The sequence below is a fragment of the Lepisosteus platostomus genome, chromosome 5, assembly GCF_059453375.1.
Source record: "Lepisosteus platostomus isolate fLepPlt1 chromosome 5, fLepPlt1.hap1, whole genome shotgun sequence".
Lineage (NCBI taxonomy): Eukaryota > Metazoa > Chordata > Actinopteri > Semionotiformes > Lepisosteidae > Lepisosteus > Lepisosteus platostomus.
Window position 1 is genome coordinate 7,417,557 of NC_142615.1, and position 27,577 is coordinate 7,445,133.

The window sequence follows — 27,577 nt, forward strand, 5'->3', positions numbered from 1 at the left end:
GGAAAATCGTGCCCAGAAGCTACCAAAACTGGTAATGTTCACATAATGTGTAATGCCAAAGCAGCAGTTGGGGTGGGAAACAAAAGGCATTTCTTGATATGAATCCTAAAACTTCATAGATGGCATTCTAGGACTTCTTGCTTCAGATAAAGCTGTCAATACATCATAGATTTCTACTCAATCAATATTAGCAGTGTTATCACTACCGAACACTAAATATAGATCCTGGCAATAATTCATGAGTTGTTTGTAAGAAAATTGTTTATGTTTTTTTTTAACATATTTTCAATACCAGACAAAAAGTCGAAAGTTTCAATTTCATGCAACTGATGAAATCTCTCTTCAATGGAAGTTATAAGTACAGTACATCCAAAATACTGCGGAATCAATCAAATTTACATGTTTCTTGTGGATCCAGAAGATCATTTTGAGACTCAAAACATGCCTGTCTTTTCTTTTTTCGAGGACGAAGGAGTAGCAGCAGTAGTAGCAGTTATGGCAAGAACGTGTTTAGAGTTCAGGACTTCTCATTTCTAATGCAGAGCCATCAACTCGGAAAGCACCGCCCGCGATAAAAGAAATTGCAGAATTGGTCTGTTCATGCTGCCTACACGCTTTGAATTGCTGGCATTTTCTGCAAGCGTTCCTTTTTGAGGGTTCATGAAATTCCTCACATTTGAGCCAACACTAAAATATTTCATTCGGGGTCGCCTAATTCATAGTGCAAACCGAATCTACAGGGGAATGCTGTGGCACATGAAGCCGTTTGTTATTCTGTTGTGAGGTGTGAGGGGCGGAATGCAAATCGAGTTGGTGAATAGAAAATGAAACAGGAGTCACTTCTTGAGCTACGAATTCCAAAAAGTATGAAAACCTGTGCATTTTAACAGTGCAGAATACTCACAAATTGCACTGAGTTGCTTGCTTTCTTCTGCTGCTTTTATATTTCAGTCATTCACTGTAGCACTGGAACAATTCAAGAGAGGTAAAAGCAGAAGCTGTCAGGAGTGGCATTTGAACCCACGCCTCCATTTGGAGACCAGAACACCCAAGCCAGCTGGAAAGACACATGTCTTTGAGTCTGGTGCCTTAGACCACTTGGCCACCCTGACAAGCATAAGCAAGTGGTGTGCTGAATGCACCAGTAGTTGACTAAACTGAGTTTATTCCCTGAAATTATTTGCTTGCGAAGAGCCAAGTTGCCTTGAATGGATCTTGGAAATCAAATATACGGATGGATTGTTATTCGGTTGTGAGTTTTGAGGGGCGTATTATAAATTGAGTTGGTGAAAAGGCGCTTTTTGTTAGTCTGTCGGGAGGCTGCACAAGGTGTTTAGAGGGAGAACTTCTAAAAGGCAGGCTCTCTATGTTTAACATCAAGAAAGATTTTTTTTTCTCAATGGAAATGCTCTTTGGCGCTTTCAGCTTTACGTAGGGAACAACGTCTGCCGAGACCACTTTTGAGCCAATGCAAATGGTAATGTGCCACCAAGTACATTTAATATTGGCTGTGGTAGCGAGCTGCTTTTGTTTGTGAAGCTTTTACTTCTTTAAGCTGAATCATCGGCAGGAGTAGCTTATTAAATCTTTGCTCATTGCGCTCCATCAGAAATACCTTGTCCATGTTCAAAAGAGATCAGGGGATTTACTTCATGCTTTCACATGGCATACCTTACACGAAAGATTTAAATGGGGAATTGATTGTGCTTCTTGATGTTGTTCCTGTGGTTGCCTTGGTTACAATGGTGAACGTTCTTCCACGTTCTGCTAGAGTATCCACTGGGTGGGCTTTATCAATTGGCTCGGATAGGTCATCAGTGCTCCGTCTCCAGAAAAATAATCAGCACTGTCTTTTTTCTGTGCGCATGACCGTCTTTTAAAACATATAAAATCACGAGTTCATTGATTTCTCCAAATAACAACAATACGTTTTAACCCTTCAATCCAATAGTTTTACTCCAAGTAAAAAGCAGCGCAATATATAGAGAGATGACATTCAAAGATTTCAACGTTCTTATTGGATTGCCTGTATGCAGATATCGCTCAGAATTGCTAATATGATTTTAATTCAGTTTTTCTCTACTACTTTCAGAGTCTTTTATTGACCTTGCTGAAGCAGAGAAGTGACATAATCACAAATGCAACCAGTTGTGCAGCTGTTTCTGGTTAATAATGATTAATGCAAAAAAAAAAAACAGCTCCTTGCATTAAGAGTCCTCCCTCTGGATTCCTCTGAAAGCTGCGCGAATTACTCACTGCGTGTCCTGTACTGTGTAGCACAGTGACAAGAACGCCTTGAGTTTTTTTCCGTATGTGAAGGAAAATGCAAAAGAGCATGAAAAGTATCGATGGTATAAAATATCCATGGTACAACTCGAGAAAGAACTGAAGGACAAAATAATGACATTTGATGATTACAAGAGAAACACAACCGTCCAAACATGGGCTTGGATCCTGACCGCTTGCGTTAAAAGACAAAGCAAAGGATATAACCTGTAAATGTCTTCATGTCTACAGTTTATGAAATAACACAATTTCTTACTTTCTTACTATTGATAGATGCTTTTTTAAATTTTAACAGAATCACAATTACAAACAAATGGGGTTAAACTGTTATTCACATACTCTAACGAAGAGAAACGTTAGTGTCTTCCGGTGTGTGAGCCCATCTCTCAAAAAATAAAAAAATAAGTTCTATAAATTGAATTGTTCTATTTTTCAGGCTTGCATAGTCTTATTCATATTTCAGTTAAGCCTTTTCCTCGGTAGTAATTTCATTTGATATTAAAATTAGTCCTGATTTTTGGACATGGTTCATCTTAAAGAATTTTGTAATAAGTTTCAGTTTAGGAAAATCGTGCCCAGAAGCTACCAAAACTGGTAATGTTCACATAATGTGTAATGCAAAAGCAGCAGTTGGGGTGGGAAACAAAAGGCATTTCTTGGTATGAATCCTTAAACTTCATAGATGGCGTTCTAGGACTTCTCGCTTCAGATAAAGCTGTCAATACATCATAGATTTCTACTCAATCAATATCAGCAGTGTTATCACTACCGAACACTAAATATAGATCCTGGCAATAATTCATGAGTTGTTTGTTAGAAAATTATTTATGGTTTTTTTTAAACATATTTTCAATACCAGACAAAAAGTCGAAAGTTTCAATTTCATGCAACTGATGAAATCTCTCTTCAATGGAAGTTATAAGTACAGTACATCCAAAATACTGCGGAATCAATCAAATTTACATGTTTCTTGTGGATCCAGAAGATCATTTTGAGACTCAAAACATGCCTGTCTTTTCTTTTTTCGAGGACGAAGGAGTAGCAGCAGGAGTAGCAGTTATGGCAAGAACGTGTTTAGAGTTCAGGACTTCTCATTTCTAATGCAGAGCCATCGACTCGGAAAGCACCGCCCGCGATAAAAGAAATTGCAGAATTGGTCTGTTCATGCTGCCTACACGCTTTGAATTGCTGGCATTTTCTGCAAGCGTTCCTTTTTGAGGGTTCATGAAATTCCTCACATTTGAGCCAACACTAAAATATTTCATTCGGGGTCGCCTAATTCATAGTGCAAACCGAATCTACAGGGGAATGCTGTGGCACATGAAGCCGTTTGTTAATCTGTTGTGAGGTGTGAGGGGCGGAATGCAAATCGAGTTGGTGAATAGAAAATGAAACAGGAGTCACTTCTTGAGCTACGAATTCCAAAAAGTATGAAAACCTGTGCATTTTAACAGTGCAGAATACTCACAAATTGCACTGAGTTGCTTGCTTTCTTCTGCTGCTTTTATATTTCAGTCATTCACTGTGAGCTAGCACTGGAAAAATTCAAGAGAGGTAAAAACGGGAACTGTCAGGAGTGGGATTTGAACCCACGCCTCCATTTGGAGACCAGAACACCCAAGCCAGCTGGAAAGACACATGTCCTTGAGTCTGGCACCTTAGACCACTTGGCCACCCTGACAAGCACAAGCAAGTGTTGTGCTGAATGCACCAGTAGTTGACTAAACTGAGTTTCTTCCCTGAAATTATTTGCTTGCGAAGAGCCAAGTTGCCTTGAATGGATCTTGGAAAACAAATATACGGATGGATTGTTATTCGGTTGTGAGTTTTGAGGGGCGTATTATAAATTGAGTTGGTGAAAAGGCACGTTTTGTTAGTCTGTCGGGAGGCTGCACAAGGTGAGTATCCACTGGGTGGGCTTTATCAATTGGCTCGATAAGTCATCAGTGCTCCGTCTCCAGAAAAATAATCAGAACTGTCTTTTTTCTGTGCACATGACCGTCTTTTAAAACATATAAAATCACAAGTTCATTGATTTCTCCAAATAACAACAATACATTTTAACCCTTCAATCCAATAGTTTTACTCCAAGTAAAAAGCATCGCAATATATAGAGAGATGATATTCAAAGATTTCAACGTTCTTATTGGATTGCCTGTATGCAGATATCGCTCAGAATTGCTAATATGATTTTAATTAAGTTTTTCTCTACTACTTTCAGAGTCTTTTATTGACCTTGCTGAAGCAGAGAAGTGACATAATCACAAATGCGACCAGATATGCAGCTGTTTCTGGTTAATAATGATTAATGCGAAAAAAAAAAATAGCTCCTTGCATTAAGAGCAAGAGCAACCAACGCGCTCGCTTGTTGAGTTGGGTATTTTCCGAGCTACTCTTCCTTAGCTGTGTAGAGGTTTGATGGGTTTACTGAGACAATTATTAATTGTAGCAGTAATCACGAGGTGGTTCGTTGTGGCTTTTAGAAAATCAATCGTCAGAACAACTAACAACGCACACACACGGGTTCAATACACGAGATACAGTTATTAATATAAATTGTGCACCAAACATATACCAGTCTGCCTGGATATAAGCGGCAGACCTTACTGTGAGGGTTATCAATATACAAGGTATATAATCTCGAAGAGATGCAAACACAAAGAGATACACAACAAAGAATATATGTCAATATATATCGTTCGGTTACCAAATCGCTAATCAGTGTTATTACCCACTGTTACTCTAAATTCGGAAGTAAATGCAATACTCATGAATTAAATTGATAACAACTTGTGTTGAGGTACAATTGAATTCTCGAGACGCAATGTAGAACATGGGGTTTACTTATCCACTGTGTATGGATTTGGAATTTCCCGGCACGAACACCAAACCAGCTGACAGGCTCTATTGCAGCCTCGGTTCCAGCGGTTGTCCAATGGGCGTTGTCCCGGCGTCCTCTGGCTACGGGCCAACCAGTCGAGGTGCAGCTCAGAGTAGGACGGGTGGAGGAATCTGACTGCGGCGCGCAGGGCAGTCGTTGCTCCGAGGGGATCTACCAGCAGTCCGGCTGGCTAGTAGAAAGTATCTATGCACAGAGTGTGACCGCGAGTCCTCACAAGTCACTCTTTTGCCCGGGAAGAAGCTGGTTCGTTCCCGGTCCAGCGCTGCTTCTGAATAAGCTATTCAGGTTGTCGACGAGGGTCCAACTGTAGGCTGCCGTTGATCAAGCGGAGCATTCACATTGGTAGAATTCTGAGTACGTACGGGATCCTCGGCCTCGCGCTTAGAACAAAGAGACGTGATTGTCTCTGAGGATGCGCGAAAATGGCCAAGGAGAGCCCTGATCTGGGCTTGCACTCCTTTTTTGACCAAGACACAGATGTGTGCTGATTGGTTGAGAGTTTGGCGGGCATTGGAGACCCACGGGGTATTACCACGCCCTGCCAGTCCCTGATTGATTGATCAAGGTGAGATATGAGTCACTTACTCCTGACACTTAGGAATGCAGTCCAGATGTCCATTCGGCACTCCCTAGACAGATAGGCGCCAATGGATGACCATTGATCATGATAGCCAGGCTTAGCTAAATGCATCCCCGTTTGGGAGCTGTCCCTTATCAAAAGAAAACATCTTAAATCAGCCTGCATGAATACTTTCTCTGTGGCTGCACCACAGAGATGGAGGGTGAGATGGGGTCTCATTTAGGAAAGCACACCAACGCTTAATTCTGTCTTATTAACAAGCATTGCCGCTACACATGTCAACCAGGAAGCCTGTGTCATTATGTCTTTTAAAAGAATTTAAAGCCTACAAACAGGATCAAACAACATCACAATCCGATGAACTAATGCATATACAACACAGCCACAGTGTAACGAATGATACAATAAACATAGTACAATACATACAGATGCAGCCATTCAAAGTGCGCGGCACAGACATGTACCGGAGGTTATTGGCTACGGCCTCGCGCATCGCGAAGCGCGATGATGCAAAATATCGCACCACGAGTGCCACTGTCGGTCAACCAATCACGTACCGCGGTATTTTGCGTCATGATGCGTGAGGCCGTAGCCAATTACCCGCGGTATGTGTCTGTGCCGTGTACTTTGAGTGGCTGCATTTGTATACATATAGTCGTATTTTCGCCGTGATATATACGTATATTCAACGAATCACTGCCCACTTCTTATTTACCTTGTGCAATCGTTTTTCATAAAATGTAATTGTATTATAGCATGAACCCCTGGCGATTTTCTTGATACGTTATATGTGCTCTTGTTTGTATTGTATGTATTTTTGTTGTTCAAATACAAAGTAAAAAGCACAATTTTCCGGATGCAGCTGCTGTAAAAAAATCAAGGGTGCTGTACGCAGAGGTCTGAAGCCTGCTCCACAGGAAAACTTTATCCAGAAACTTTATGTTAAAGAAGTCGAGATCTCGCCATGAGAGGGGAAGCATCTCAGAAAAAGCAGGTGCAGTCGGTTCCACAGTCATAACGCCACTAAGTTGGATGACAAGAGCAAGAGCCACCCGGCTTCCTCCAGGCAAGTAATTAGACAAAGAGACAAGGCACAGCGGGTAGTGTGGCTGAGCAGTCTAAGGTGCTGGCTTAAGGCTCCAGGTTCTTTGGGGGCATGGGTTCAACATTTGTCTTTCATCTTTCGCAAGCTGTATAGATTTCTTTAAAAACAAGTTTTGGAAAAAGGAAACGAACACTTGCATTCACATAAATTAAAAGGCATGGGATTTGCCTATAACGATAAACTCTGTACAGTAAGACATGAAGAAAGGCACCGCTGGGAATTGGACGCAGGATCTCGTGTTTACTAGCCAGCTAAGCCAATTAAGCTAAATCTGTTCTACAGATGTACAATGTGCCTTTCCTCTTGTCGTATTCAAGAGTACTGACTGCGTGAGCTCCTCACTATGTGTCCTGTACTCTACTGTGATTTCATTTAGATCATCTACGTGGAGTACAGTGACAAGATCGCCTTGAATATTTTCACTTTGAGTAAGTCATTGAAGAAAACAGAAGATGTCAGAGTGGCCTCATCAACAATCCACTCAGGCAGCACTCCTCTGTAAAGTGCTGTTTGTTCACATCGATTGGCTTTTTTTTGCCTTCATTCATGCAAGTAGTACAGGCAGATGCCCTATTCTGCCGTGACCCAGATTCGAACCGAGGTTGTTGCGACCACAATACAAAGTACTGACCACTATACAATCGTGGCAAGTTACCAAAACACACGCTGGGGGTGGAAAAGGCTGTGCTCTCTCGTGTGACAGGAGTCACCTGCTCTTGCTTTCCAAAAGATCAGCACCATGTACGAAAGAGACGCATTAAAACCACTCAAACATGTGCAAAACGTGCGAGAAGAGGGGGCTCTTGTTTCCACCTGAAGACTTCTCGCATGTGAGACGAACTGATCATTGCTGCAGCTCGGAAACCTGCAGGAGGTGGGAGGGGTACTCTCGTAGACAGTGCTGACCTTCGGCAAGAGGATTTATACTCTCCAAGATGATATTTGCACTTTCTGGAGAGGAGATTTTCTCCATTTCAGTCGCCCGATTTCGTCGATTGCGTGGAGAGGGCTGTAGAATGTGGCACCGCCTTTCCTGCTCTGTCCATGACAGGCATGCTGGTCTCTGGAGAATGAGCAAGGTCCATCAGCGCACTCCAATAAAGGCACTGGAAGCTGCTGAATCGCATTGGCGAAGCTCGGCACTGGGCCACTGGGAACAGCTTCCCACCGTTTCCGTAGTGTTGTGGTTATCACGTTTGCCTCGCACGCGAGAGGTCCCTGGTTCAAAACCAGGTGGAAACAGACCGGCTTCTTTTGTCGCCACGCACACTGTTTGGGGATTCGCCTAGCGCTGTGATTGAACAGACCCACTCACCTCTTAGTGTGGCGGGATCTGCACAGTGCATGTCGCAGCGTATCCTGCTTTCACCTCAATGTGCTTCCTGATGTACCCCAGTCTCCCGCGTCACAGGTGGGGATACTAACCACTATACTAACGAGGAAGACATCGCTCTCTCCGACCCCCGGCATTGTGTCCCGACCAACCATGCTGGAAGCCGACGCGTGCTGTGATTCCTTTATGGAGCAGAAATGAAAACCGAAGAGCCGAGAGATCATTTCAGCATTTCGCATGTGAATGGAAAACACAAATGACCAACTCGGAATGACTTGCTTTTGATGCTTTTCAAAGCATTCTTTGTGCATCGAACAGACCCACTCACCTCTTAATGAGGGATCTGCACAGTGCATGTTTCCTGCTTTCACTTCAATGCGCGTCCTGATGTTGAGTCGTGTGCCATGCGGAGGCTCTGAAAGTGAGAGCAATGAAAAGGTGCACGGCGCTGTGAAAGAAATGGAGGTAAATACGTCTCTATACATGGATGACGTCACCCTGCTCCTCTCTGACAATGCCTCAATTAGCAGAGCTCTGCAGTGCTGTGATTGGTTCTCTTTGGCTTCCTCTGCAAAAATTAACAAATCTAAGAGTGAGATTTTATATCAGAACTGGAGGGAGCCAAAAGAAGGACATGATCTCAGGCTGCAAGAGAAGAGAATTAAGGTCCTGGGGGTGTATTTTGGAGAAGAGATGGGACCTCGGTTTTACGCCTCCCCCGAAGGACGGCGCCTGTTTGTGCAGCAGAGTGTCGCCATTAGGATGCTGGGGCATAAGAAAGCCACCCAGACCGCAGGGTGAGTGCTCCCTACTGGTCCCAGTCACACCTCTTGCAGGAGCAGCAGCAACCTGAGCTTTTCCAGGGGGAATCTTCCATCCGGGTGCCGGCTAGACTCACACCTGCTGAGCTGCCATGGGTGAGCCCTGTCGAGAGTCGCAGGGTGAGATCTAGTCACCGGGGAGAAACGATACAAGCGAAGGATTACTCGGCTCCCAGCACTTGAAAAGACCGACAAATGACTCGTTCCCGCCGGAGCTGAATGTACCTGCATGTGTCGTGTCGTCTACTTCCCCCGCCCCGCTGTGTTTGCTGTATTGTCTTTGAAGCCGGCCCCCGAGACGAGACGGGCTGTTCCTGTGACCCAATTAACACTTTACAGGTGCCATTCCCCGGCATTGTGGCCATTGTCGGTGGTCACACACCATAAGATAAGGTGGAGGAGAGCGGGGCATGCCCAGCGCCAGACATTCAAGGAGGGGGCTGTGCGAGGTGAGGTGAGGTGCGACACGCGACACGAGGTGAGGTTGTGTGCGCTGCAGCGGTGCCGAGAGAACAGCACAGAAGGCAGCAGGCTCTGGAGAGCGGGTAAGAGACGGAGCCTTGTGGGCAGGCGAGCAGTTTGTTTGTTCTCCTCCAGACAAGCCAACATAAGGGAGCACATTCGCCAACATCCAGGTACGCAATGCGATTTGGAAAGAGGCTCCTTTCAAAAGAGTTGCACACGAACGTTCCTTCAGTCCCGCTCAGGGGGCACGGAGCCCCAGCCACACACAGCTTCAAGTAGCGAGTCAGGCGCCATGGCTTTCACTTGAGGCCACACCACCCTGAATGTGCCTGATCTCGTTTGATCTCAGAAGCTAAGCAGGGTTGGGCCTGGTTAGTACCTGGATGGGAGACCGCCTGGGAATACCAGGTGCTCCAAGCTTTTGCTCTCTCGGCCAGCAGGGGTCGCCGTTGGTACCGTAGGCTTTGGGAGGAAAACCTGGAGGATGGAAAGGTGATCTATAGCCTCATCTCTAGAGATGTTTTGTTGCTATGGCATGTGTGTGACCCATATAAAAAAGAAACCCGTTTGTAAAACGAATATCGAAGCTGCCTCTAAATCTGCAAATTTCCCCCCGGAAAAGCTCAGGTTGCTGCTGCTCCTGCAAGAGGTGTGACTGGGACCAGTAGGGAGCGCTCACCCTGCAGTCTGTGTGGCTTTCTTATGCCCCAACATCCTGATGGCGACACTCTGCTGCACGAAGGCGCCGTCCTTCGGGGGAGGTGTAAAACCGAGGTCCCGACCCTCCTTGGCCATTAAGAAATCCCAGGGCATCTCTCAAAAAGAGACGCCGGGGGTGTCACTCTGGTGTTAGTGTTCCCCTTTACCAATCAGTCGGGGTCTCCTCCTAATCCCCGTCTCATATGTAACAATCAATGACGAGGCCCCCCTGTCCCGCGATATTGTACTTGTCTCCTGGCCGCTGGCTGGCGCCGTGAGATTTAGTACTCACACCAGAGCGCGAACGCGGTCCCCCGCCCCCCACAAAGTGTGCGCTCCAGGTTCCCTCTCGGGGCTCTGCAACACAGCGGAAAGGCAGCGAGAAGGAGCCTCTTGCTCTGACGCCGAAAGGCCACAGGAGGGCGGAGGCGCCGCACGCCCGGCCGACGTGTTGGACTGGTGCGCTTTATGTGCTGAAATAAACACGCGACAGCCCAGAAATGTTTTGAGTGCTGTGCACTGGAGGTTTTTGTCTTGTGAAGACTTGCCTTGTGCTCCTCCGAGCAGTTTGTTTGTTCTCCTCCAGTGCGGGACAAGCCAACACAAGGGAGCACATTCGCCAACATCCAGGTACGCAATGCGATTTGGAAAGAGGCTCCTTTCCAAAGAGTTGCACACGAACGATCCAGCAGGGGTCACCGTTGGTACCGTAGGCTTTGGGAGGAAAACCTGGAGGATGGAAAGGTAATCTGTAGCCTTATCTCTAGAGATGTTTTGTTGCTATGGCATGTGTGTGACCCATATAAAAAAAAAACCCGTTTGTAAAACGAATATCGAAGCTGCCTCTAAATCTGCAAATGAAGATGAGTCGATAAACCACTTGTTTTTCGTATAACTATACATATATTCCTTTATTACTGATTTCATTCATTGAGCACCAATAGAGGTACAGCCATTCACTGTTTGACATGTCTGCACTGGTACAGAACCTAGCAATCAGAAAACGGGTGAAACTGTCTTGAGAATTAGCATACAGTACCGAGGCCCCCATGACCAAATAAAGGCTAACCTCTATAATCAGCCTAAATAATGCAGACTACAGCAAAACGACTGACTTTGAAAAGGGAATGAATGTCCGGAAGGAGTAGTGTAACCAGCCTGAAATGCTTCTCCGGACCTCTAACTAAAAGAAACCGGGAACCAGCAGTGGCATCGAATCTTAACTCTTCCGTATCCAATATTGGACCAAGAACATCAGGGAAGAGCGCGAACGCAGTCCCCCACTACCAGAAATTATGCAGTCGAGATTCCCACATTTGGGGAATTCGCAGGGGTCAGCACAGCCAGAGTGCAATGGCCGAGCCTCGCTCTGGGTGAACCGATTTCGATTTTTAAGAACTTTATTTTCTTTTAAAAAAAAATACAGGACATCACAAATTAGAAAACTTTACATTAATATACATACTTAAAACAGTATATTTGATCACATCTCATTACTTTTTGACACAATACCAGTTACATAGCAACAATTTCTTTTTTTCTGGTGCAAATCACATTCTTTACTTAAAAATGATAATGTTTTTCACAGTTTCTTGAGATATTGACCTGTGCTCTCTATTTCCCACAGATTTTCTGCTTCCTCCCTCCTTTCTCTCCACAGATCTCTGAGGTAGTAGTTCTCTCGGGTGATGAACAGGGCCAGGCTACCTGCTGCCTTGACTGGGACCTCGATGCCTTTGAACAGCCCCATGTTCCTCACTCTCCACAGGGCGTCTTTCCCACTGTTCACCACGGCCCAGATCCTGTCAAACACGTCAGGAGGAAGTTTGACAGGAGAGATGCCGTTGTAGCGGCAATGCTTGTTAATTAGACAGAATTAAGCGGTGGTATGCTGTCCTAAATGAGGCCCCATCTCACCCTCCATCTCTGTGGTGCTTGTGTATTAGCGTGAGTGTTTTTTATTCTGATCAGGAACAGTTTTACAAGTCCGCAAAGGATCGAGGAAAGGTTTATCGCCAGCTGAAAAGAGACACAGCGCTTCGGCTGTGGAGACTTGTTCGGCTGGCGTTCGGGGAGTCGCGTTTTTCAGAATTGTATTGAGATCGTTTTCCACAGAGCTCAGATGTCAAAGCACAGCAGCAGCTCTCAACAGCGATCCTCTATAGCGCCCTTTCTCCCGCAGCTCCGTCCTCATTCGAAGGAAGCAAGAGTGAAAGGCTGAAGTGAAATAGAGCGGGGACGAAGGCAGTGAAGAGAGAGAACATGGGAACGTGCAAACCCTTTATAAAGGGGGTTGTAACTGTTGAAATGTAACCAGTCACATCCCAAATCATGAACAAAGGTTATTTGCCTTCGCCAGACATCAATTATTATATCAATGATTATTCCTATCTAATATCAGTTCATTTCATATAACGAACCAGATTTTGGAGAACAAACGTTCAAACTGCGCAACAGAACCTGAATCCATCTGCTGATTGTCACCGAAGAATGTCGTTACAAATTATCTGCTGAGCTGTTTTAAGTATCCGGCCACCTCTGTCCTTCCTACTTTGCAGGGGGCACAATTCTTTCAGTTTCTTCTCTTGTATTTTCCTTGTTATTTTACTGTCTCTTTCTTCCACGAGGAAATGGATCCACAGCCCAAACCCTGTGTTTCTGCAGTGTCAGTCAGTGTCGAGAGAAATACTTGCACAGCTCCAGTGCACCACTGCACCAATCATTCTAACAGCAGTGTGCAGTGAAGTCATGCCCAGGTTGTGAGTTTCCTGGAGAAGTCTCGCCTGTGTTTTCAGCTGCAGAAGATCGCTGTTGAATTTATGTTGGTTCTTCTGTTACTTTTTCTGCTCGATGGCCTCTATTAAATCAGGCACACCTGCTTCCTCGGCAAGTTACTTTATCGCTTCTCACAAACCAACATACTGCAGGCACCTCTAATACCGTCACTGCTTGTGGGCCACGTGTTCCTGCTGTCAGCCTACTATACCACGTTCGTGCACATCTAGAAACATTACTACTCTAGTACAAAAGCGAAAAATGAAATGAAAACACAACCAATTAAAAAAAGGTAGTGCTTTGCTGTGGCTCACTTGGTAAAAGTGTTTGCTTAGTAAACAAGACATCCTAGGATCAAATCCCAGTGGTACTTTTATTCCTGTCTTTTTGCACCATTTATCATTATAGACAACATGCTTCTGCATTAAGTTTAATGGAGGTGTTCATTTAGTTTTTGGCACAACTTGTTTTTAAAAAAATACACACATTGTGTGTAAGTCTTACATGTGTTCTGTCACATCTGGGTGTTAAAGTAATAGATGTGTTGTGTTATTTAATATGATTTGACTCCACGCTTGTGTTTCTCGGGAGACAGCAGAAATATTGGGGATTTGCGGCTACAGAAAAATATATGAACTTTATGGGCAAATGTAAGGTTACGTTAAAGAAAAAGAAATTGTCACTGATGAGGATGGGATTCAAACCCACACATGCAGAGCACAATATATTAGTAGTCAATCACCTTAACCACTCAGCCACCTCACCTAGAAACCCACTCCCTTCAGACATGATTTGGTGCCATTAAGATGACCATCTTTCTGCATTCTTGAGGGTCATTTTCCTCTTCCACCTGTAATTTCACTATTTTCCTTGGGAGATGTCAAGTCACCAAGCCTGTGCTATGCTTCAGTGGCGGGTGTAGAGGACACCCTGTTGTACACGGAAAGCACATTGATCTCCTTGGACATGAAAAGTGACAGATAAAAGCCATTTCTCATCCTGTCTCTTACCATCGGGGCTGCTAGTGCATTAAAGGAGGCAACTTGCTTGATGAGTAGGCTCAACGCACACCGAACGCAGATGTCTCATTGCGGTGTGTCCAAGCTGCTATAAAAGAAGAGCGCTCTGCCAGCGCCATGACAAAGTTGAGTAAAACACATGTTTAATAAAGAGGAGATACTGGATCCGAATTCCAGTGGTACCTTTCTTCCTGTCTTGTTTTACAGAACATGTAATTTGGGACACTCACAGAGGTCTTGATTTGGTTTAATGCGTGTATTTATTTCCTTTGCGGAACCCATCTTGCTTTTTTTTTAACCATATAGCTTACGAAAGATGAAATGTGAGCGAATTTTTTGTTCACCAAAAGCATGTAAATGAAAAAAAAAGCAAGGTGCAAGCATTTCTGTGGTGCAATCAGTTTGCGTGTTCGGCTATTAACCCAAAGGTGGGTGTTTTGAACCCACCCAGGGACGCACTTCTTCCTGTAGTAAACATCATCACCGCAAAAATTTTATTTTTCCACAAAACCTGAACTATTTTGATATTTGCAGTAGTAAACAATTGAGAAAAGAGTCAACATTACCGGGAATTTCCAATAATTACCGACATCGGCAACTTCCAAGCAGATAGTATTCACCCATGTTCATTTATGTTCCAATGGGTGGCTGGAAAATTCACTTCTACTCCCGTTGCATCTTCAGCTAAAGTAATTTAAAAAACAATGCAAAATTGTTCGAGAACTTGACAAGCAAAAACAACAGATCGCCGGAGTTCTATTTTACTATTTAACTATTTTCGTATATTTACCTTAATTTGAATATAAATGTTAACCGAAGTGCTGTTCAATATAATGTAATGTTGTTGTACTTTTAAAATATTTTAGCTGAGGGTGAGAGGGGGGATATTACGCCTTGCCAAACATCTAAAATAACTGTAAAAGGGGATGGCATTTTAATAAAACTGGCAATCAAAAGAAAGTTACAATTTGTATGGTATTATGCTCAATATCCCTCGATATTGAAGGTCAGATGAGGAATTTGAAGAAACTATCAAAGAAACAACGGCAATAGCAGAGGGTGTTGATTTTGAACCAGTGTTTGCACCTCAATAATCCATCAGTCTTCGCTTGACAGGCTTCCTCAAGATATTCGGTGTTCTATACAAAAAATCGACAATTAAGCGCAAATGTGACAAGAGGCAAAGACTGCGGTAGAGGAGGAATAAACTCCACACGATGACTGTATGTATACGTCTGTCTAATATTCGGCCCCTGCAGGGGCATCATATTCGCTGAACTGCCTGCCAGCGTGTGTACGGGCTTATAATTCAAGAATATCAATGGTCAGACGCTTACAACGGGTGTTTGTGTTTGTATTATTTAGAGAACTGAAAAAACATTTTCAAAACTACAGTTTGAATGAAATTAAAAAAAAAGTTTATTTGTCTCTTTGCTGTAACAACTGTGCCAAAACTATTCAGATACATCAGAATAGCATCAGAATGTAACTAGATTTTATTGGATTTTAGGAAATGTATTTTTGCGCATTTCTCTATACGATCAGAATACCTTCCTGTTTTCACAGTGTTTATTGTTTCTGCCTATGATATCTCGGAAAGAAAGACCCAGTATCTGTTCACCAAAATATTTCAGGAGTTTGCTGTGGTTTGAGAGGAGTGTATGAAGGTAATGAAGGAGGGAGGACACGCGCATTCCGCACGGGGAGCGCAGAGCAATGAGCCGCACCTGCAGCTCTCAGAGTCTTTTCTTATACAACCTCTGAGTCCGGACACACAGCGTCTCCAGCCAGTGTTGGAGATTTACAGTTCAGAAAACGGCTGTCTTGAGCAGAAACTGATCTTCCTGCTTTAGTTAAGGTTTGGTTATTGTGGGGGTTTAGCGCTTGTATCTCTCTTCTCTTACTAAACACTATCTACTGTAAAGTATATAAATAGAAGCTAAAATGCAGCTAAAATACTTCAGTAAGGCCGAGCACAAAGGAAAGTTTAATAAAAATGTTCTATGATCTATGTTCTAGTTGCCCATATATTTTAAACTCTCTGTTCGAGCTCTGATTTAATCCTCTCGGCTCCTGCCGCTGTCACCGGGAGAGTGGCTGCATTCCGTAGGGCTACAGGCTGATTTCACAATGCCACATTTAATGAAATACAGGGGAAACCGCAGGGAAAACAATATGTTTTAATACATCTTCTTCTGGATTTATATTTCGGTCTTTCACCTTTGAATGCATACCTTGACCGTAAATCTTTACTCGATTACAGGCACCCCAAACAGTTCCTAAGGGAGAAATCGAAGCCTATTTGACTTTCTGCTAATCACATTGAAGTGTTCACGAAGCATTTCCCTGCCCATCATGTGCCCGCAAGCCGGTTTCTCCGTTTTCTTCTTTCTGTCGTTGTCAGCGAGCACAAGACAGGAAAAATGCAAGAGAGGGAAAAGCTGTCAGGAGTGGGATTTGAACCCACGCCTCTATTCAGAGACCAGAACACCCAAGCAATGGAAAGACAGGAGTCCTTGAGTCTGGCGCCTTAGACCACTCGGCCATCCTGACGAGGTATGTAAGTTGGGGTGTTAAAAGCACCAGTAGTTCACAAAACTGAGAAATGTTTTGCTGGAGAAACACCACGTTGCCTAATGTTGCCTAAACGGATCACGGAAATCAAATATTCGGATCGATTTAGAGTGTGCTTTACAGCCTTTGTGTAATATTTTAAATTGTTTTAAAAAAGTGTGTACTACGTTTAGGACTAGTTAGTGTGGTAGAATATGGAGATCATCTCCAGCTCTGAGCTCAACTGCAACAACACGTTGTGCTGAACAAAGTCAGAGTTGAGTTGAACCTTTGCTCAGTGTGGTGGTCAGGACTCAGGAGTATTGTTGTGGTTCTAATTAGCACGAACTGCAGGGGCTCTGAATCAGAACATTTCAATTTATCTGTTCAGTAAGTTAAAATGCAGGACACGTTAAAATCGGATTATTACTGTGTCTCTGTCCCGTTTGTATATAACTGAATGTTTAAAAGATACCAGTAAGGACACACAACTACTAATGCGGTACTTATTGGAAATAGTCCCAAAACAAGTACGTCCGGCAGCTGGTAGACCCCTGTAATAATTTTGCAGTGACACTTTGAAGATTTACACTCTATTTAAATATTAATTTACTAAATTTCAGTTCTCTTTTCTCACACTCCCTGGCATAACTGAACTCTCACTCTCGCATACTAAAGGCTTTACATGCATTAGCTGTGATACAGATTCTAATAAAGACAGAATGAAACTGTTTGTTTTGTGTCTCATGGTGATCCTCTTCTCGATCCAAATTAAATGTTTAATATGATCCCTCGAGAAAGAAAAAGGAGTCAATTTCCGCCTGGAATGATTGATGCTCCATCAAACATTTTGTAATATCTCCGGAAGTTTATACAGTAGAATCCTGGTTTGTGGCTTAAATTCAAGGTAAACAAGACTAAGGAAACGAGTTGGAAACGATGTCAATCTGGGATTTAAATCATCCGGAACATTTCACTACATTGGGCAGTATGTGCCAGAGAGCAGCTCCTGACATCTGTTGATAACTCAGTTGGTAGAGTGGAGGACTGTAGTTGAAACAAGAGGGAATCCTTAGGTCACCAGTTTGACTCCGGCTTGAAGGAAGGTGCCCTTTGTGTATTTTGTTAAAATAGCTGATCTTTTTTCACTCAGACTTAGATCAAAAGCTCAATAAACGACGAAGCAGAGGCTCTTGTTCCGAATTCAGCTCATGTCTGATTGTCTTGTTTTGGCCAAGATCTGATCTTTGAATTCAGGGAATACTCTGTCTGCTTTGTACAGTAATTCAAAAGTAGATACAAATGTCACTTTTTTATTGTAGATATAAAGGTGTTCTCTGTTTTCAAAGGATAGGTACTTAATTGGCTTTATGATTTGGTTTTGATTTTGTATCGTTGTATTATTAAGTTTGTGCTTTTTGTGTTTTTAACATATTGTGAACTTATTTTTGAAACAAATGCTTACAAAAGCAGACATGGCACACATCTGTTTATACCAGCGGTGAATTGTATATTTTATTAAGTAGAAGCTACTGCGCACTTCTGGGAGTATAACAGGTTCGATATAAAGTGGCAAAAATATAAAAGGGGAAAATACCCCAGACTGGGTGTAAAGGCCTCGTTGTGACTGTTGTTTTATTGTTGAATACGGCATACTGTGCACGAAATGTTGCAGAAACACAATCTGATAGTTAAATAATTATTATTTTAATAATTTGATAAGTATGAGGCCCCGGATCCAAATATTCAGTTCTGATTTTTTTAAAGTGATATCTTCCCTTCCTCTGGTGGAAGTAACACGATGTGAGCAATTGTTTTTTGTTCTTTTTTTTTCACGTTGCGATCCAAAAAGCCTCAGATGCACAGTCTGACAGCAACCAAACCAGAATGGATTCTGCTGGGAGCCGGACTGAGCTCATTCTTGCTCCCTGTGCTGAAAACAGAATTAGCGCTTACCCGAGCACCATCTACAGCTGCTGGATGGTACTCTACGTCCTGCTGCTCCAGCAATTATTTTAACGAAAGACAGATCACTTGTACGCTTTTAACCTTCTCGCAGCTACAGGCGAGACTGAAGCTGGCGATATAAAGGCACGCGCTGGTACACCTTCTCTAACTTTCACAATTGCGATAAACATTTTTTTAAGACCTTTGAAAAACTAGATATAGATATAGATATAGATAAAACTAGATAAAAAACATGAGCTTTATCGGTTTTTACATTAATCGACTTTGAAACAAATTTGATCTTTTTACATTGCATTTTATGTTGAAATGTAGCATGCATACCTAATCCACCAACGGACAGAGCAATATTTTACGTTGCCTTCCAGAGCTTCCAACGTGTGATGGATTTGTATGGGTGTCTGTATGATACCACTACAGCACTGGCGCAGGTGCAAAATCCACTTTCACAAGACTTTTTCAGTGTCTTCTCTCTCAAATGGACCGAAGCACAGGAGCCAATATTAGAGAAAACGACAGGTGTTTAAACAGAGGATGTCCCAATGTCTGGGACAACGCATTGTGATTTTGTATAAACGCAAATGGTTTCTCATTTAAAAGCCAACAATATTCTTTTTCTCCCTGGCGCTAATAAGCTACCATACATGCGAGCTGTTGTGTGAAAGAAAATTCCAATGTCCATAGGAAGGCAGAATAAAATCCAGAACTGTGTTGGTTATATCGATAAACAGGGCTCATGTTCACAACAAAACTTTACTGTATAAAAAGTTAAAATTCGTAAATATATATTTTTTTTATTATGCAAAGTGTCTGTTAAACCATTCATGAAGGATTTTTAGACAAAAAAACACACCATTATATGAGAAAATATATTTACTATATCTGCATTTAACTCACTTTTTAACAATTTCAATTTCAAGGCCGATATAAATTGTTGCCCTGCTTTTTTGTCATAAATACACAAGCTTGTTATGTCTTGTGTCAGAAATAAACTGCATGAAATTTGCTAAAGCAACAAAAACTAAGCGCCACAAAGAAGACAGACATTTGCGTTTATAGTGCAATGTTATCTCGAGCCTTTAAAATTACTTTAAATGCAATTTGTTTTTCTCTGTGGCTCTAAGGCTTTGTCATTTACTGTAGTTATTCAGGAAAACATTATGTTAATCATATAGATGAAACATTTAATATATTCAGGTGGGTAGCTACGTCAGCATGCGTATCTGCAAAGGAACAAGTAATATTGTAGGTTTATTCCATGCTGAAAAGAGAAGAGAGAAAACAAACCTGAAGAAGGTTTCACAGCTGAAACGTTGTGTTTTCTCTCTTCTCTTTTCAGCATGGAATAAACCTATTACTTGTTCCTTTAATATATTGTTCGGTTTGACTCAAAATGCTTTACTACTACAAGAGAGAATTATAGTATGGAGGATGAGACAAATTTATGATTTCTTGGAAGAAAATGTTTTTTCTTTGCATTCGAAATGAATCGAAACTTTAGCGCGACACACAAACCCTTTGTCATTTTTAAAGATATAATATTTTTAAACAGACAGTATAGAAAACGTTTTTTTTTACTAAGCAATTTTGGCCGGGGGCGATGCATTACTAGTAGTGGCGCTGAGGTCACTATGGTGCAGTTGAGCACCGTAAGATTAGGGCCAGTGACGTAATGTATAACGCATCTGACTGTCTGAAGATCAGCTCCTGCTCTGAGCTCAATAGCAATGCAAAACTGTGCGAAACAAAGCTGGCGAGCAGCTGATCTTGTGCTCAGTAGTCAGTACGGTGCTGAGGGTTCAGTTCTGGCGTTGTTCTAATTAGCACGAACTGCAATGGCTCTGAATCTGACCATTTCTATGGAAGCCCGTTTCCGCCAGGGAGTAAAAATAAAAACGCGCTATGGTATCTCAGAATTCCGACTTAGTAACTGAGAATTGCGACTTAAAAACTCAGAATTCCGACTTGATATCTCGTAATTACGACTATCTCACATTTGGGACTTCGAAATAACCCATATTTCATTGTCTGTCCTTTTGTTATTGTAACGGATTCGGGTTCCAGGGCTTGTGCCCTCGCCGCTCCCACCCTAGTTCGTGCCTCACTGCATTGGCTCGAACCCAGGCCTTGCCAGCTGAGCTAAAGAAGAGTTTCTTTTTTAAGTAAAAAATGACATACAATGGAAATATTTAAAAAGTATAAGTTTCAGCTTTTATAATTGTGAATTCTTCTGGATGTGAAGTGTCTATTTCTGTATCTTATTTCATATTCTTTCTTCGTTTTTGTATTTCTGGTGTTTAAATAAAAAAAGAATTTAAAAGCCCACCATCCACTATTCCATCCGTGTACTATGGAAGCCTCACTACCGGAAATGGGATTCCATAAAAATTAGTGTAATTAATTTGATTTTTATCAGGGCACTGTACAAGACAAGTCTTCAGGCTTATAGATCCTATGATCTTGTACGATTCATCAATATAGTGTAACGGAACGGCCAACATACAATTTGTAGTTCAGGTGGGTAGCTGCGTCAGCATGCGTAGGCTGCAAAGGAACAAGTAATAGGTTTATTCCATGCTGAAAAAAAGAAGAAAGAAAATATGTTTTGGCCGAAACGTACCAGTAAACGTTACATTAATAATACCAGCCAACGATACATTATCATTTCACACCGGTTCTACAGGAATCTACAGCAGAGCCCTGAGTTGACTCCCGGAGTCCCACTGAGCCCATAGAATTCCACACCACCCATCACTCCTGCGCACAGTCCGCTGAGAGCGCCTGTCCATAAACTACTGGATTGAGAACGGGATCAGATAATTCCCCATTTTCTTAATTCTACATCAAAGGACTGTTAAAGGTCTATTTTTAAGGCATCGATTCGTATTCTTAAACCAGATGAACGCCTGGAATAAGTTAATATTACTTATAAATAGTTGTGCTACAATACTCCAGTTGAAGGCACGCTTCTAGCTTTGTGGTACTCTGGTGCGTCACAAATTTATGTTTGAATTACTGTGGATGAACTACTATACAGTAGGTGTACCCTCGCTCACTTTCTTTAGCGACAGTCGTTGCTCCTCATCTGAGTGATGTATTTGCCTGTTTTTCAGTTCACTTCCCTGCAAGGAATATTTACCTCAGAGCTCTCTTTCACAGACTGCAGGCGCTATGTTTGTTAACAGGTGTTATAGTGATGACATCTTTCTGTATGATCAGGACAGGAGCTGCAAGTCCACTGTGTTGTGGCTGCAGTACAATTTTAGCTTATTATTATAATACTTTTTAACAGCGACAGATTCTTAAGATCACGAGGTGTTTACGATATTATTTCAGTATTAAGATGCTACTACATTCGGAACTGTCCCATAGGATTCAGTGTTCCATTAGTTTGGCACTAAACTGCTTAGTCTATTGCAGAAATTGTACTTAGTCCTGTCCTGTAGTGTCCTCTAGAGAGCAGCAGCTGTTTCCTTGGGCTCATTGCAATTGGGAACATTGTGATTACTGAGCAGGGGACTAAAGTCAGCAGACGAGCGAGTTGCAAATCGGTATTAATCTGGCGTACAGAGCTGCATGCTAATCTCTGGATCATCTCCAGTTAATGCGATGCTGTTCTTACCTTGCAATTGACCCAATCTGACTACTGGCACCAACAACCCTGTTATTACAAATAAACTTCTTGTGTACCTACCGTGATACATAAGTTTGCTGGAGAGGTTTGGCAGCCCATATTCAGTCAAAGGTGTGTGTGCAGATCACTGTGATACACAGGCATCAACAAACTGACATACAATATTTAATGTTTAACCGATAAAACCCAAATGAACCAAACCTGAATAAATTAGTGGTGGAAAGGAGTCTTTTTATATAGCAAAACGTCTCTGAGCCTTTGGTAATAACGATGGGTATATAACCCATTGTCCTCAATATTAGAAATGAATCCTTGAGCACTGCTGTTGTACCAACAGTCCTCAAAAGTGCTGCCATTACCCCCGTCCCATAAAAGCCTAACATTACCCTTTCTTGCATAAACTGTAGAACGTGCCTTTACATTTCAGTTGCAGTTTAATCTATTATCACCCTACTCCCCACTTCATAACCTTCACTCTAATTCTGGTCTCCTAACTGTCCCCCAAGCCCGTCTACACTGTATGGGTGACAGGGCCTTCTCCTGTTATGCCCCCAGGCTCTGGAACTCTCTGCCCAAGGATACCAGAGTCACCTTCCCTAAACTCCTTCAAATTCAGACTCAACACCTTGTTCTGTAGAAGAGCCTTTACTGAACTGGTTCCATTCTTTAGCCCTCTGCTTCTACTTTCCTTAGTACCACCATCCATGGTCTCCTCTGTCTATTGGTATTGTTTTATCCTGTGTATTCTTATTGTAATTCTGTCAAGTGCTTTGAGAAGCCACCTTCAGAACCATTATATAAAATAGTTTATCCTAAATCCTTGAAGCTTTAATAGGGCACTGCAGTAGGGCTAAGAATTGACAGTGTTAGTGGGCCAGCAGGATTTGTGCAAATTATAGGTAGTCGCAATGGGAGACTAGGATTCACTTGAAATTCATGACATGGGACACTGAAACAGGGGAGAGGCTTTGTGTAGTAAGCGTTCAGTCTCAATCTACACAGTCTGTGCTGCTGGCAGAGGTGGTTGTGAACACCCGCCTTCCCAGTCAAGTACTGGGATCTCCAGTCTCACTCCTAATACTTCCCCATGACTGTCCAATACCACTACTGTGAAACCAACACCCATAAGACAAGATCTCAGAGATTCTAACTGCACAATTATTCACTGATGTTTGTGCACCAGAATTGTTCCTCTGCTAAGGATGGGAAGGCCTACTTTACACCAAGCCCCTGTTGACAATTCCTTCCTTGTGTTTCTTTTAGTCAGTTTCTGCAGCCTAGAATAGGACACCAGATCTCACTCTTACTGGGCACTACAGTAGCAACTCACACTCCATAAGCACTACCCATCTCGGAAACAGGAGGATTTCCAGTATATTGAACACCTCCGTCTCTCTCACAGTAAAAAAAGTCACACTGCCCTGCCCAAGGAATAGTGCGGCCATCTTCCCCCACTACAACGCTTTATTACTCCAGCCATTTTCAGTCCTCATTGGCAGCAATACGGGAAGCATTCTTGAAAGGGGAACCCCCACAAATACTTCCATTGATTAATGGGTCTCACTTCCCTTGAATTCCTCCACCCCATTCAAACCTATAAACCATAAAGAAACAAGGGCAGGCAGAAGGGTCTTTCATAGCTTTATTGAAATGTTGCCATTACAAGGCAAGTGGAGGCAGGAGAGTCACAAGGGCCAGGCTGGAGCCTTCATTCAGGCACCTGGGGAGAAAGAAGGAGAACAATCCAGCTGAACTGCAGGACACCACCCCTACAGGAGCTCCTCCTGCCAGACCCTACCTGTCCACTGGCCAACATCTCCAAAGTCCTCTGTTCCCTCCACATCCTCACTGGTGCTCTCTGCATCTTCACTGGAGCTCTGAGGGTCTCCCTCCTCATCCTCAGTCCAGTCAGCTCCCACATCCAGAGGAGCTTCTACTGGTGCCACAGCCACCCGACTACTGGTCACCAGGCTCCTGGTACCTGTGGACAAGCAGCACCCAGGAGTGAGGGATCCGCTATACCCAGAGACCCACAGTCTACTCATCTACACAGTCCCTTTGTCCAGCATGGGATCATTCCTCAGTTGTCCAAGCATGGTTGTCTCTTGGGCAGAGATGCATCCACAAGGGATAGAGAACCAGACCCACCTTCATTCCAACTGCCAGCACACCTGGACTCACAGCAGGCACAGACCTCATGGTCACCATACAGCTCCTCCCACCTGGAGGAGAGGAGGACAGGTGAGGCCTCCACCTGGCATGTCCCAGAGCACCCTCAGCAGGCTCCTCGCAGAAGTACCTCTTCGCCTCCCTGTTGTAGGTGCAGGACTTGGTCCCTGGTGTTGCTTTAGCAGGAGCCACAGCCATGACACAGTGCATGTACAGCTCAGTCACTTCATGCTGCAAGAGGGAAAGTCACAGCATTAAGGGATCAAGGCCAATAGAGGGACAGAGAAGGACCTTCTGCCATCAGTGAAGGCAAGCTGGCAGCTCTAGGCACTACAGCTGCCACAGTCTGGTTCACATCTAGATCATGGATGTGAAAGCAGACCATGGATCAGTAGAGCAAGAAGGCTGAGCAGCCTTTGAGTGCAGTACCTTCCTGGACAGCTTCTTCTGGAAGAGGAAGGCATCAATTGTGAAGCGGAGCACATCCTTCTGCTTGGAGGGGACAAACCTGGACAGGCAGCCATCTGCCTTGCTGTCCACCATGCACCTGGGGACAAGGACAAGGATGAACCCCTGCAGGCTCTCGGGGCTCCTGCCCACCTCTCCTCCCAGAAGGGGCCGTACCCCAAGTTGTCGATCACAGGGAAACGGGGCTGGGAGTGCTGGTCTGGTTTCTCCGTTACGTAACACGAGTGGATGTACAGCCTCTGCTCTGCTGTGGCAAAGTAGGCAGTGGCCTGGAAGTACATGGGCTGACCCAGGAAGTACTCATCCTTAGGAGAGAGCCGGACCCAGCGGGCTGGAGAGAGAGAGGCAGCATTACACCTGCACACAGCACCCCCTGCAGGCAGGAGGAGCCACTCACTCAAGGAGCTTACAGTTGGTGGTGAGCAGCACAAAGCTGTGTTTGTTCTTCAGGTCCTTGAAGAAGGTCCTTCTCCTGGCCCACGTGGGGACAAAGCCAACCTTGTAGGAGTAGTGGAACCTGCAGGACAGAGGGGATGAGGGGCATCTGGACACTTTCCTAGCGGCTTCTCAGCAGCAGAGCCCTGCCTACCTGTTGTAGGAGCACTTGACCGGCACAGAGAAGGGAATGAAGCGATGCACAGGTGCACTGGAGGAGGGCGGGGCATAGCGGAGAGTGTTGGAGTACACCAGGCGGCCCTGGACAACCTGCAGGGTCACAGAGGAAGGGATATTCCCAGGAAAGGCAACCCCGACACTGGCCCTACAGCTCACATCGATACACTGCATGTAGATGAAGACCTGCTTACCGATCGCTCGGTGCCGCACTCGTGAAGCCCGTAGATGAAGTAGAAGTAACTGCGTGTGGTTCGGCTGACGCTGCAGTTGCCCAAGGTCACCTCCGATGGCCGACAGCTGAAGCCGAACAGGAGCCGACTGACCCTCACATACATCCTGCTGGAGTCACACCACACAGCCACTCCTCGAGTGCCCCCGATGGCCGGGCGAGCCGGCTGCCGCCCTCGCTGGGGAGGAAACAGGACGCTCTTGATGTAGGCGGGTAAGGGGCGGCTGCCGGCTTCGGGCTTCATCTTCTCCTTGTCGAAGTAGGGCGAGTACGCGTCTCTGGACACGGGAAGGCGGCGAAAGTCGGGAGCCAAGGACTGCGAGTCGTTCTCGTTTGCAGACAGGTCTGCGGAGGGCGCATCTGCCAGGTTCAAGTCCTCCAACTGGGCTGCGTCTTCAGGAGCCGGGAGGTCGGCCTGGAGCGCCATTTCCCGAGAGTCCCAGCCAGCCGGCCCGGCGGAAACCAGTGCGGGGAGCCCGGCCCCTGTGCACAGGCACAGCATAAAGAGAAACGAGCGCATCGCCAAATTAACGTCCCGCTCAATTGCTACAGGAGTAAAATAAGTAAACCACAAAACTGTGTTGAAGCAAGAAAGCATAAAGTGTGAACGCGGTGACTAGGTTTTTATACTGGCAGGACCTGTTACCGCACACCTGGTCACACAATCAACACAATCCATTACATACAGAGATCCGGATTGTTCTCAGCGTCTAATTAGAACCTGATTTCAGTCTGAGGCGGGACTCCGTGAAGCCGCCTGAACACTTTCCCGTGTGTATCTGACCTCAGCGGAGGAGTTCCACGCAATTTCGACAGAATTAAATCACCCACACGTGTAAAATTTGCTCAGATTAATTTATTGTTCAATTAGTTTCTAATTTCCGAGGAAAGTGTGTTAAACTCGCTGTCAGACAGAGTACGGAACATGCGACACGTCCGTCCACACTTTCTTTTATCGAGGGGGCTGTTCTATCAACACGTACCGCAATGAAAATAATTTTACTATTTTTCATGTGTAATTGCATGTCATATTAAAATGTGTAATACAAGCATTTCTTTGCTTCCCAGTAAAGAAATACTGATCAGCTTTTGACATGATCTGATAACAATTTGTCTGATTTTCCAGAGATTGCTTTTGCTTCGCAGCACCGAGAACCTATGGAAGCCCGTTTCCGCCAGGGAGTAAAAAAAACGCACTATGGTATCTCAGAATTGTGACTTAGAATCATAGAATTGCGACCTAAAAACTCAGAATTTTGACTTTATCTCTCACATTTGCGACTTCGAAAAGCCCATATTTCATTGTCTGACCTTTTGTTATTTTAACGAATTCGGGTTCTAGGGCTTGTGCCCTCGCCGCTCCCACCCTACTTCGTGCCTCACTGTATTGGCTCAAACCCAGGTCTTGCTAGCTAGAACCGTTACAATAACAAAAGGACAGACAATGAAATATGGGCTATTTCGAAGTTGCAAATGTGAGATATAAAGTCGGAGTTGTGAGTTACTAAGTCGCAATTCTGAGTTACTTAGTCGGAATTCTGCGATACCATAGCGCGTTGTTTTGTAACTCCCTGGCGGAAACGGGCTTTCATACATTTCAATTAGTCTGATCAGTGCAGGACAAGTTAATGTAGAATCATTACTATGTCTGTCTCTTGTTTGTATATAAATGAATGTCTTTGACAACTTAATGTTAGTTTTTAATTTAGTTTTACGATGTAGGTCATGTGTTAACATATGCACGAGCATACGAAATGTCTCACTCCTGATTCAGCTCATGCTCCATAGGAGAGAAGAGATTCCTCCTGCTTCTCGTACAATCATATCAGAACAGAAGCCCGTGTCGCCCAGCTCTGATTCAAGAGCGACTCGCATCTTCAGCCCTTTTTTTATTCGTGATCCTAATTTTCTTTAGTTATGATCAATATTGAACTTTTTCTAAATAAAACGACAATAATC

General features: G+C 43.9%; 1 protein-coding gene, 5 non-coding genes and 1 pseudogene across 6 annotated transcripts in view; 2 read left to right on the top strand and 5 right to left on the bottom strand.

The window, feature by feature from the left end:
• The window catches only part of LOC148662891 (zona pellucida sperm-binding protein 3-like), a 36,456-nt gene extending 10,396 nt beyond the window's left edge, over nt 1-26,060 (bottom strand). The window contains exons 1-6 of the mRNA XM_088630864.1: nt 25,581-26,060; nt 25,364-25,479; nt 25,185-25,291; nt 24,931-25,105; nt 24,736-24,853; nt 24,392-24,537 (exon numbers count right to left, since the gene is read on the bottom strand). Coding sequence (XP_088486990.1) covers nt 24,392-24,537; nt 24,736-24,853; nt 24,931-25,105; nt 25,185-25,291; nt 25,364-25,479; nt 25,581-26,045 — 1,127 coding nt within the window. The 5' untranslated portion in view covers nt 26,046-26,060. The remainder of the gene's footprint in view (nt 1-24,391; nt 24,538-24,735; nt 24,854-24,930; nt 25,106-25,184; nt 25,292-25,363; nt 25,480-25,580) is intronic.
• On the bottom strand, nt 1,000-1,112 carry trnal-caa (transfer RNA leucine (anticodon CAA)). Its single transcript has 2 exons — nt 1,075-1,112; nt 1,000-1,045 (listed from the first exon to the last, which is right to left on the bottom strand). It is a non-coding gene; the product is annotated as a tRNA-Leu (tRNA).
• On the bottom strand, nt 3,855-3,967 carry trnal-caa (transfer RNA leucine (anticodon CAA)). Its single transcript has 2 exons — nt 3,930-3,967; nt 3,855-3,900 (listed from the first exon to the last, which is right to left on the bottom strand). It is a non-coding gene; the product is annotated as a tRNA-Leu (tRNA).
• trnaa-cgc (transfer RNA alanine (anticodon CGC)) lies at nt 8,043-8,115 on the top strand. Its single transcript has one exon. It is a non-coding gene; the product is annotated as a tRNA-Ala (tRNA).
• On the top strand, nt 9,794-9,912 carry LOC148662895 (5S ribosomal RNA). Its single transcript, XR_015938039.1, has one exon. It is a non-coding gene; the product is annotated as a 5S ribosomal RNA (ribosomal RNA).
• LOC148662896 (U1 spliceosomal RNA) lies at nt 11,447-11,583 on the bottom strand (annotated as a pseudogene).
• On the bottom strand, nt 16,428-16,538 carry trnal-caa (transfer RNA leucine (anticodon CAA)). The gene is made up of 2 exons: nt 16,501-16,538; nt 16,428-16,473 (listed from the first exon to the last, which is right to left on the bottom strand). It is a non-coding gene; the product is annotated as a tRNA-Leu (tRNA).
• Nucleotides 26,061-27,577: the final 1,517 nt, after the last annotated feature.